General features: G+C 40.7%; 1 protein-coding gene and 1 long non-coding RNA gene across 5 annotated transcripts in view; one reads left to right on the forward strand and one right to left on the reverse strand.

Annotated features, from left to right (window-relative positions):
- Positions 1-12,058, forward strand: part of LOC121819975 (uncharacterized) — a 41,108-nt gene that overhangs the window by 14,281 nt on the left and 14,769 nt on the right. The window lies entirely within an intron of this gene.
- The window catches only part of MYZAP (myocardial zonula adherens protein), a 134,892-nt gene continuing 126,784 nt past the window's right edge, over positions 3,951-12,058 (reverse strand). For all 4 annotated transcript variants that reach the window (XM_042252395.1, XM_042252394.1, XM_060417888.1 and 1 more), the window contains one exon: positions 3,951-4,891. In XM_042252395.1, coding sequence (XP_042108329.1) covers positions 4,795-4,891 — 97 coding nt within the window. In that variant the 3' untranslated portion in view covers positions 3,951-4,794. The remainder of the gene's footprint in view (positions 4,892-12,058) is intronic.

Raw genomic sequence — 12,058 nt, forward strand, 5'->3', positions numbered from 1 at the left:
CGCTGTGGCATGAGGGATCTTTTAGTTGTGGCATGAACTCTTTTTTTTTTTTAATTTTAATTTTTACTTTATTTTACTTTACAATACTGTATTGGTTTTGCCATACATTGACATGAATCCACCACGGGTGTACATGCGTTCCCAAACATGAACCCCCCTCCCACCTCCCTCCCCATAACATCTCTCTGGGTCATCACCGTGCACCTGGCATGAACTCTTGATTGCAGCATGCGGGATCTAGTTCCCTGACTAGGGATCAAACCCAGGGCCCCTGAATTGGGAGCACAGCCTGCAACCGGGCCACCAGGGAAGTCTCCTCCTTCCCATTTTTCAGTTGGGTTGTTTGCTTTTTTTGTTACTGTGTGAGCTGTTTGGGTATTTTGGAAATTGAGCCCTTCTTGGTCACATTGTTTGCAAATAGTTCCTCCCATTCCATAGGTTATTTTGTTTTTGTTTTCCTTACGGTTCCTTTGCTATGCAAAAGCTTGTGAGTTTGATTAAGTCCTGTTTGTTTTTGTTTCTGTTGCCTTGGGAGACTGATCTAAGAAAACACTGGAACAGTTTATGTCAGAAAATGTTTTTCCTGTGATCTCTTCTAGGAGTTTTATAGCGTTACGTCTTATGTTTAAGTCTATAAGCCATTTTGAGTTTATTTTTGTGTAAAAATATGGAACACTTCATGAACTTGTGTGTCATGCTTCTTCTTGTTCAGTCACTCAGTCATGTCTGAATCTTTGTGACCCGAGAGATAGCAGCACACCAGGCTTCCCTGTCTTTCACTGTCTCCTGGGGTTTGCTTAAACTCATGTCCACTGATTCGGTGATGCCATCCCACCAGCTCATCCTCTGCCTTCAATCTTTCCCAGCATCAGGGCCTTTTCCAAAGAGTTGGCTCTTTGCATCAGGTGGCTGAAGTGTTGGTGCTTCAGCTTCAGCATCAGTCCTTCCAATGAATATTTAGGACTGATTTCCTTTAGGATTGACTGGTTTGATCTCCTTGCTGTCCAAGGGACTCTCAAGAGTCTTCTCCAGCACCACAATTCAAAAGCATCAATTCCTCAGCACTCAGCCATCTTTATGCTCCAAATCTCACATCCGTACATGACTACTGGAAAAACCATAGCTTTGACTGTATAGACCTTTGTCGGCAAAGTGATGTCTCTGCTTTTTATTACCCTAAGTTTGTTATAGTTTTTCTTCCAAGAAGCAAGCATCTTTTAATTTCATGGCTGCAGACACCATCTGCAGTAGCTTTGGAGCCCCAAAAAATAAAGTCAGCCACTGTTTCCACTGTTTCCCCATCTATTTGCCATGAAGTGATGGGACTGGATGCCATGATCTTAGTTTTCTGAAGTTGAGTTTTAAGCCAACTTTTTCACTCTCCTCTTTTACCTTCACCAAGAGGCTCTTTAGGTTCCCGTTAGCTTTCTGCAATTAGGGTGGTGGTATCTGCATATCTGAGGTTACTGATATTTCTCCCAGCAATCTTGATTCCAGCTTGTGCTTCATCTAGTCTGGCATTTCACATGATGTACTCTGAATAGAAGTTAAATAAGCAGGGTGACAATATACAGCCTTGACATATTCCTTTCCCAATTTGGAACCAGTCCATCGTTCTAACTATTGCTTCTTGACATGCATACAAGTTTCTCAAGAGGCAGGTAAGATGTTCTGGTATTCCCACCTCTTGAAGAATTTCCCATAGTTTGTTGTGATACACACACCAAAGGCTTTTGCATAGTTAATGAAGCAGATGTTTTTCTGGAATTCCCTTGCTTTTTCTGTGATCCAACAGATATTGGCAAGTTGATCTCTGGTTCCTCTGCCTTTTCTAAATCCAGCTTGTACATCTGGAAGTTCTCAATTCACATATTGTTGAAGCCTAGCTTGAAGGATTTTGAGCATTACCTTGTTAGCACGTGAAATGAGCACAGTTGTGTGGTAATTTGAACATTCTTTGGCATTGCCCTTCTTTGGGACTAGAATGAAAACTGACCTTTTCCAGTCCTGTGGCCACTGCTGAGTTTTCCAAATTTGCTGGCATATTGAGTACAACGCTTTAACAGCCTCATCTTTTAGGATTTGAAATAGATCAGCTAGAATTCCATCACCTCTAGCTTTGTTCATAGTAATGCTTCCTAAGGCCCACTTGACTTTGGACTCTAGAATGTCTGGCTCTAGGTGAGTGATCACAGTATCATAGTTATCTGGGTCATTAAGACCTTTCTTGTACAGTTCTTTCCTGTATTCTTACCACCTCTTCTTAATCTCTTCTGCTGCTTTTCAGTTCAGTTCAGTTGCTCAGTCGTGTCCAACTCTTTGCGACCCCATGGACTACAGCACGCCAGGCTTCCTTGTCCATTACCAACTCCCAAAGCTTGCTCAAACTCATGTCCATTGAGTCAGTGATGCCATCCAACCATCTCATTCTCTGTTGTACCCTTCTTCTCCTACCTTCAATCTTTCCCAGAATCAGGGTCTTTTCTAAGACAGTTCTTCCCATCAGTTGGCCAAAATATTGGAGCTTCAACATCAGTCCTTCCAGTGAATATTCAGGACAGATTTCTTTTAGGATTGACTTGTTTGATCTCCTTGCTGTCCAAGGGACTCTCAAGAGTCTTCTCCAACACCACAGTTCAAAAGATCAATTCTTCAGCACTCAGCTTTCTTTATGGTCCAGCTCTCACAAACCATAGCTTATGGATCTTTGTTGGTAAAGTGATGTCTTTGCTTTTTTCTGTTAGGTCCATAGTGTTTCGGTCCTTTATTGTGCCCATCTTTGCATGAAATATTCCCTTGGTATCTCTAATATTCTTGAAGTGATCTCTAGTCTTTCCTATTCTATTGTTTTCCTCTATTTCTTTGTTTTGCATTGTTCACTGAAGAAGGCTTTCATATCTCTCCTTGCTATTCTTTAGAACTCTACATTCAGTTGGGTATATCTTTCCCTTTCTCCTTTGCTTTTTGCTTCTCTTCTTTTCTCAGCTATTTGTAAGGCCTCCTCAGACAACCTTTTTGACTTCTTGTATTTTTCTGGGGGATGGTTTTGATTACCACCTTCTTTACAGTATTATGAACCTCTATCCATAGTTCTTCTGGCACCCTATCAGATCTAATCCCCTGAATCTATTTGTCACTTTCACTGTATAATCATAAGGGATATGATTTGCTTGCTGAGGGGCCATGCTAATCTTCTGTATATCATTCCAGTTTTAGTATATGTGCTGCTGAAGCAATCAGGTAGGCATGATTATCCCAGTTAGTAGAATATGAAGTTGATAGTCAGAGAGCTTTGATGACACGTCCAGGTTCCCACAACGCCAATTTAAATGCAAATTTGAGTTTAAAATATGCCATTTCCTCTTGACACTATGCTGACTGAGTTGCTTTGCTTTCTTTCTTTGACTCTTTTTTTTTTTTTAAAGGTAAGAGATAGGGAGTTTGGGTGGACTTCCTTGGTAGCTCAGCTGGTAAAGAATCCACCTGCAATGAGGGAGACCTGGGTTCGATCTCTGGGTTGGAAAGATCCCCTAGAAAAGGAAAGATCCCCTGGAGTGATACTCACTCCAGTATTCTTATCTGGAGAATCCCCATGGACAGAGGAGCCTGGCAGGTGACAATACATGGGGTCACAAAGAGTCAGACACAACTGAACGACTAACCACAGCACAGGGAGTTTGGGCACACAGGAGGATTTTTTTTTTTTTTTTTAGTAAAAATGATTTTAATGTTTTATAAACATGAATGCATCTTAATCTTTCTAGAAGGTAAGTTAACTAGATGAATTTCAGGGTTTAAATATATGCACACACCCTCTCGTACAGTTTATAAATGATTTCAGGGACTGTAATGATTGAAAGATTATGGTGCCCTAACTTGAACAGTCCAGAACCTGGTTCTGTTCTTTACCCCTCTACACAGTCGTGAATGACACACAACGACAGCATCAGTAGAACAAAATATATGGCATTTATTAAACGTATGTGACATAGGTTATAATATCAAAATAGAGCATGCATGAACAAATTATTCATTCTTTTAATGAAAACAATAATTGATACTGAAAACATTAAGTGATTAAATTTCCACAACATACAAAATTCTCTTTCGTTTAAAGTGAGAAAGAAAAAGTAAATCACAGGTTGAAGAAATACAGTGATTTCAGCTGGCCCCATAAAGGCATAAGGCACAAATTAAACCGAGGGATTAGCACATCAGAATGAAACGTGTCTGCCCTCACAAAGACTGGCTCCAGCCGAGGCTCCCAAGCCCCTGCACGGGTCCTCCGCACCTGCTCCTTCCTTCCTGGGGTCACATTTCCCCAGGTGCCCATGCTTCTACGGACAGGCTTTCCTGTAGCAGAGAAACATGGCCTCTAATACTTTTATGGGTAAATAAAACCTTCATGCTGTAACAAATGATCCTGGCATGAGTAGCATGAGATTTCAAGTTAATACCCTTTTTCCTCCCAACCGAAGGCTAGTAAAACAGAAAATAGAGAATTCTCCTGCCAGGACTCAGTGTCTATATGGAAAGCTGACGACGGCCCAGTACAGCAGGGTACATACATACACCGGTTGGGGGTTTGAAAAACAACCTTGAAACCTCTCTCTCCTGCCCTCCCCCCTCCACCTCCACTTTGCCTCATGTTTTAGAAGTGGAGCAAAACCTCAGCAATTTCCACTGGGACTTAAAACAGTGTACAGGAGGAAGCAACAGTCACCCTTTCCAGACTTCAGGCTGCGGGGTTCCAGGGCCTTTGTCCATCAGTGAAAAGTACATGTCTCCAAGTGCTTAGGTTAGAGTTTTCTTCGTGGTCAACTCTAGGACTCGTGTGTATGGGGTATAGTTCCTGGAAGGCATTGCGATCTCACGAGTCCTACCTGTTTGGCTGAGAAATGAAAAAAAGACAAATCAGGAATAAGAGACAAAACTCACCATATGCTTCACGTGATAAGATAACTCTAGGAAATCCATTTTCAACACTTAAAAATAGACTGCAGTAATACAGTTGAGTATTTAGAGGGACCATTATTTTTAGTAACTTTAAAAAGTTATTTATTTGGAGGATAACTGCTTTACAATATTGTCTGGTTTCTGCCATACATCAACATGAATCAGAATTCAGGAATATCCCCTCCCTCGTGAAACTCCCACTCCTTTAGGCTGTCACAGAGCACCAGGTTTAGCTCCCTGTGTCATATAGCAAGTTCTCACTGTTGTTCAGTCACTAAGTCGTGTCCGACTCTTTGTGACCCCATATGGACTGCACGCCAGACTTCCCTGTCCTTCACTCTCTCCTGGAGTCTGCTCAATGGAATCATGTCCATTGAGTCAGTGATGCTATCCAACCATCTTGTCCGCTGTCACCTGCTTCTCCTCCTGCCTTCAATCTTTCCCAGTATCCAGATCTTTTCCAGTAAGTTAGTGCTTCGCATCAGGTGGCTGAAGTATTGGAGCTTCAGCATCAGCCCTTCCAATGAATATTCAGGGTTGATTACCTTTAGGACTGACTGGCTTGATCTCTTTGCTGTCCAAGGAACTTTCAAAAGTCCTCTGCCCATGGGATTCTCCAGGCAAGAATAGTAGAGCGGGTAGCCATTCCCTTCTCTAGGGGATTTTCCTGTCCCAGGGATCAAACCGGGTTTCCTGCATTGCAGGCAGATTCTTTACCATCTGAGCCATTAAGAAAGCCCTCAACTTTCCATTAGCTATTTTACATATGGTAGTGTATATAATGGAGAAGGCAATGACAACCCACTCCAGTACTCTTGCCCAGAAAATCCCATGGACGGAGGAGCCTGGTAGGCTGCAGTCCATGGGGTCGCTAAGAGTCGGGCACAACAGAGCGACTTCACTTACACTTTTCACTTTCATGCATTGGAGAAGGAAATGGCAACCCACTCCAGTGTTCTTGCCTGGAGAATCCCTGGGACAGAGGAGCCTGGTGGGCTGCCGTCTATGGGGTTGCACAGAGTCAGACACGACTGAAGCGACTTAGCAGCAGCAGCAGCATGCATATATTTCCATGCTACTCTCAAGCACTGGAGCTTCAGCTTCAGCATCAGTCCTTCCAATGAATAGTCAGGGCTGAATTCCTTTAGGATTGACTGGTTTGATCTCCTTGCTGTCCAGAGAACTCTCAAGAGTCTTCTCAGTCCAAAAGAATCAATTCTTCGGTGTCAGCCTTTTTTATTGTTACGCATGCATGTATATTCACTTATTGATTCTTTTCTCCTATAGGTTATCACAGAATATTAGTAGAGTTCCCTGTGCTATATAGTAGGTCGTTGTTGGTTATCTTTGTTATATATAATAGTGTGTATATGTTAATCCCAAGCTCCTGATTTAACTGCCTTCCACATTTCCCCTTTGGTAACCATAAGTTTGTTTTTTTATCTCCAAGTCTGTTTCTGTTCTGTAAATACTAGGTTCACATATGAGTGGTATCATATGATATTTGTCTTTGTATGACTTACTTCACTCAGTGTAATAATTTCTAAGTTCATCCACGTTGCTGCAAATGACATTTCATTGTTATGGCTGAGTAATATTTCACTGTATAAATGTACCACATTGTTATCGATTCCTCTGTCGATGGACATTTAGGTTGCTTTTATGTCTTGGTCGTTGTATATAGTGCTGTAATGAACATTGGGGTGCATGTGTTTTTTTGGAATTACGAATTTCCTTGGCTATATGCCCAAGAGTACAATTGCTAAATCATATAGTAGTTCTAGTTTTAGATTTTTGAGGAACCTCCATACCGTTTTCCATAGTGGTTGTACCAATTTACCTTACCACCACCAGGAAGGCTGGGAAGGTTCCTTTTCTCCACAGGTTTCCTTCCTACCAGTGTAGGAAGATTCCTTTTCTCCACACTCTCTCCAGCATTTACTGTCTATAGACTTTTTGATGAGGCCATTCTGACTTAGGTGAGGTGATCCCTCACTGTAATTTTCTGCTTCTCTGATAATTAGTGATGTTGAGCATCTCTTCATGCGTGCTTTGGCCATCAGTATGTCTTCTTTGAAGAAATGGCTATTTAAAGCCTCTGCATATTTTTTGGTTGTCTTTTCTTTTTTTATCTGACATAGAGCTGCGTGAGCTGTTTGTATATTTTATAGATTAATCCCTTGTCTGTTGCTTCCTTTGAAAATATTTTCTCCCATTCTGTGGATTATCTTTTTGTTGTTTATGATTTCCTTTGCTGTGCAGAAGGTATTTGTTTGTATTTTTATTTAATTTTATTTTTATTGAAGCATAGTTGATTTCCAACGTGTGCCAATCTCTGCTGTACAGCAAAGTGGACTTGGTTATATATAGACATTCTTTTTCATATTCTTTTCCATTATGGTTTATTATAGGATATTGAATATAGTTTCCTGTGTTATACAGTAGGACCCTGTTGTTTATCCATCCTATATGTAATAGTTTATATCTGCTAATCCCAAATTCCCAGTCCTTCCCTTCCCCTTGGCAACCACAAATCTGTTCGCTATGGTCTGTGAGTCTGTTTCTGTTTCTTAAATAAGTTCGTATGTGTCATATTTTGGGTTCTACCTGTAAGTGACATCATGTGGTGTTTGTCCTTCTCTTTCTGACTGCCTTTAGTTAGTATGCTAATCTCCAGTTGCGTCCACATTGCTTCCCCCCGTTCATGGCTGAGCACTATTCATCGTATGTATACACGTACTGTCGTCTCTATCCACTCATCTGTTGCTGGACCTTTAGGTTGTTTCCGTGTTTTGGCTATTGTGCATAGTGCTGCTATGAACATAGAGGGGTATGTATCTTTGGGGATTAGAGTTTTGTCTAGCTATGTGCCCGGGGGTGGGGCTGCTGAATCATATGGTAATTCTATTTTTAGTTTTCTGAGGAACTTCCACAGTTTGCCACAGCGGCTACACTGACAAACATTCCCACCAGCAATATAGCAGGCCTCTCTTTCCCCACATTCTTCCCAGAATTTGTGGTTTGTTGACTTTTTCCCCATTATTCAAGTGTATCTTTAAACAAGTTTTAATTGGGGGGTAATTGCTTTAAGTGCTTCCCAAGCGGCTCAGCTTTACAATGTTGCACTAATTTCTGCAGTACAACATGAGTCAGCCATAGGTATACTTATATCCCCTCCCTGTTGAGCCTCCCTCCAATCTCCCACCATCCCACCCCTCTAGGTCATCACAGAACACCAAGCTGAGCTTCCTCTTTTTTTTTTAATTGGAGGAAAATTGCTTTACAATGTTGTGTTGGTCTCTGCTGTACAACAGCAGAGTCAGCCATAATTATACATATATACCACCTCCTCCTTGAGCCTCCCTCCCCTCTAGTCATCACAGAGCACCGCGCTGGGCTCCCTGTGTTACATGGCACCTTCTCACCAGCTGTCTGTTTTACACGTTAGTGTATATGTGTTAGTGCTACTTTCTCCATTCATCCCACTCTTTGCTTATGCCACTGTGTCCACAGCTCTGTTCTCTGTGTCTGGGTCTGCATTCCTGCCCTGCAAATCGGTTCATTAATACCATTTTTTTAGATTCCATATATGTGTGTTAATATATGATATTTTTCTCTTTCTGATTTAATTCACTCTGCATAACAGGTTCTAGGTTCATCTGTCTCCCTAGAACAGACTCAAATTCATTCTTTTTATTTATTTTTTTTAGCTTTTTTTTTTAAAAATTTTTATTTTTACTTTATTTTGCTTTAAAATACTGTATTGGTTTTGCCATACATTGACATAAATCCGGCACGGGTGTACATGAGTTCCCAATTCTGAACCCCCCTCCCACCTCCCACCCCATATCATCTCTCTGGATCATCCCCGTGCACCAGCCCCAAGCATCCTGTATCCTGTATCGAACATAGACAGGTGATTCATTTCTTACATGATAGTATACATGTTTCAATGCCATTCTCCCAAATCATCCCACCCTTGCCCTCTCCCACAGAGTCCAAAAGTCCGTTCTATACATCTGTGTCTCTTTTGCTGTCTTGCATACAGGGTTATCATTACCATCTTTCTAAATTCCATATATATGTGTTAGTATACTGTATTTGGTGTTTTTCTTTCTGGCTTAATTCACTCTGTATAATAGGCTCCAGTTTCGTCCACCTTATTAGAACTGATTCAAATGTATTCTTTTTAACGGCTGAGTAATACTCCATTGTGTATACGTACCACAGCTTTCTTATCCATTCATCTGCTGATGGGCATCTAGGTTGTTTCCATGTCCTGGCTATTATAAACAGTGCTGCGATGAACATTGGGGTACACGTGTCTCTTTCAATTCTGGTTTCCTTGGTGTGTATGCCCAGCAGTGGGATTGCTGGGTCATAAGGCAGTTCTATTTGCAATTTTTTAAGGAGTCTCCACGGTGGCTGTACTAGTTTGCATTCCCACCAACAGTGTTAGAGGGTTCCCTTTTCTCCACACCCTCTCCAGCATTTATTGCTTGTAGACTTTTGGATCCCAGCCATTCTGACTGGCGTGAAATGGTACCTCATTGTGGTCTTGATTTGCATTTCTCTGATAATGAGTGATGTTGAGCATCTTTTCATGTGTTTGTTAGCCATCCGTATGTCTTCTTTGGAGAAATGTCTGTTTAGTTCTTTGGCCCATTTTTTGATTCATTCTTTTTACAGCTGAGTAATATTCTGTTGTATATATGTACCACATCTTTACCCATTTATCTATCAGTGGACATCTAGGTTGCTTCCATGTCTTAGCTATTGTAAATAGTGCTACTGTGAACATTAGGGTACATGCATCTTTTTGAATTATGGTTTTCTCAGGGTATATGCCCAGTAGTGGGATTGCTGGGTCATATGGTAGTTTTATTCCTGTTGTGTGTGTGTGTGTGTGTGTGTGTTTTTTTAAGGACTCTCCATATTGTTCTCCATAGTGCCTGTTATCAATTTACGTTCCCACCAACAGTGCATGAGGGTTCCTTTTTCTCCACATCCTCTCCAGTATTTATTGTTTGTAGATGAGGTCCCTGTTTCGTACAGCAACTTCCCACTAGCTATCTTACACATGATAATAACATATATATTTCATTGCTACTGTCAGTTCACTCCACCCTCTCCTTCTCCTGCTTCTGCTTGTATCCACACCTGTGTCTCTATTCCTGCCCTGAAAATAGGTTCATCAGTACCATTTTTCTAGATTCCATATGAATGCTTTAATATACAATATTTCTATTTCATTTTATTTAATTGGAGGATAATTGCTTTATAATGTTGTGTTGGTTTATGCCATGCAGCAACATGAATCAGCCATAATTATATATATGTCCCCTTGCTTGTGACCCTCCCTCCCGGCTGCCGTCTCACCCCTCTAGGCCATCACAGAGCACCAAGCTGGGCTCCCTGTGTTACGCAGCAGCTTCCCACTAGCTAGCTACTTTACACATGGTCGTGCACATATGTCGGTGCTGCTTTCTCAGTTCATCCTTCCCTCTCCTTCCCCCGCTGTGTCCACAAGTCTGTTCCCTGCGTCCACATGTCCCTTCCCTGCAAACAGGTTCATCAGCACTATTTTTCTAAATTCCATATATATGCACTAATGTTCGATACTTGTTTTTCTCCTTCTGACTTAACTTCCCTCTGTATAATAGGCTCTAGGTTCATCCACCTCATTAGAACTGACTCATATTCATTCCTGTTTATAGCTGAGTAATATACCACTGTGGATATGTACCACAACTTTCTTATCCATTCATCTGCAGATGGCCGTCTAGGTTGCTTCCATGTCCTGACGGTTGTAAATAGTGCTGCAATGAACAATGGGGTACATGTGTCTTTTTCAGTTACGGTTTTCTCTTCATATATGCCTAGTAGTGGGATTGCTGGGTCACGTGGTAATTTTATTCCTAGTGTTTTAAGGAATCTCCATACTGTCTTTCATAGTGGCTGTATCAGTTTACATTTCCACCAACAGTGCACAAGGGCTTCCTTTTCTCCACACCCTCCCCAGCATTTGCTATTTGTAGATTTTTTTGATGATGACCATTCTGACCAGTGTGAGATGATATCTCATTGTAGTTTTGAATTGCATATCTCTAATAATAAGCGATGTTGAGCATCTTTTCATGTGTTTGTTGGTTATCTATATATCTTCTTTGGAGAAATGTCTGTTTAGATCTTCTGCCCATTTTTTTGATGGGGTTGCTTTTCTGATATTGAGCTGCTGGTATATTTTGGAGATTCATCCTTTGTCAGTTGTTTCATTTGCAATTATTTTCTCCCATTCTGAGGGTTGTCTTTTCATCTAGTTTATAGTTTCTTTTGCTGTGCAAAAGCTTTTAAGTTTAGTTAAGTCCCATTTGTTTATTTTTTTTATTTTATTTTCATTACTCTAGGAGGTGAGTCAAAGAGGATGTTGGCTGCACCTTATGTCTGTTCTGCCTATGTTTTCCTCTTAAGAGTTTTATAGTTTCTGATCTTATGTTTAGGTCTTTAATCTATTTTGAATCTGTTTTTGTGTATGGTGTTAGAAAGTGTTCTAATTTCATTCTTTTACATGCAGCTGTCCAGTTTTCCCAGCACCACTTACTGAAGAGACTATCTTTTCTCCACTGTATACTTTTGCCTCATTTGTCAAAGATAAAGTGCCCGTAGGTGCAGAGGTTTATCTTTGGGCTTTCTAGCCAGTTCCATTGATCTGTATTTCTGTTTTTGTGCCAGTATCATATTGTCTTGATTACTGTAGCTTTGTAGTAGAGTGAAGTTGGAAGGTTGATTCCTCCAATTCCATTTTTCTTTTTCAAGATTGCTTTGGCTATTCAAGGTCTTCTGTGTTTCCCTACAAATTATAAAATTTTTCCTTCTAGTTCTGTGAAAAATGCCATTGGTAATTTGATAGAGATTGCATGAAATCTGACTTTACTACCCAAAGCAATCTATGTTTTCATACTATAGATTCTTCCAATCCAAGAACATGATATATCTCTCCATCTGTTTGTATCATCTTTCAGTTCTTTCATCAGTGTATCTGCATAGAGATCGTTTGTCTCCTTAGGTAGGTTTATTTCTAGGTATTTTATTCTTTTTGTTG

This window comes from Ovis aries, chromosome 7, assembly GCF_016772045.2.
Source record: "Ovis aries strain OAR_USU_Benz2616 breed Rambouillet chromosome 7, ARS-UI_Ramb_v3.0, whole genome shotgun sequence".
In the NCBI taxonomy this organism is placed as follows: Eukaryota; Metazoa; Chordata; class Mammalia; order Artiodactyla; family Bovidae; genus Ovis; species Ovis aries.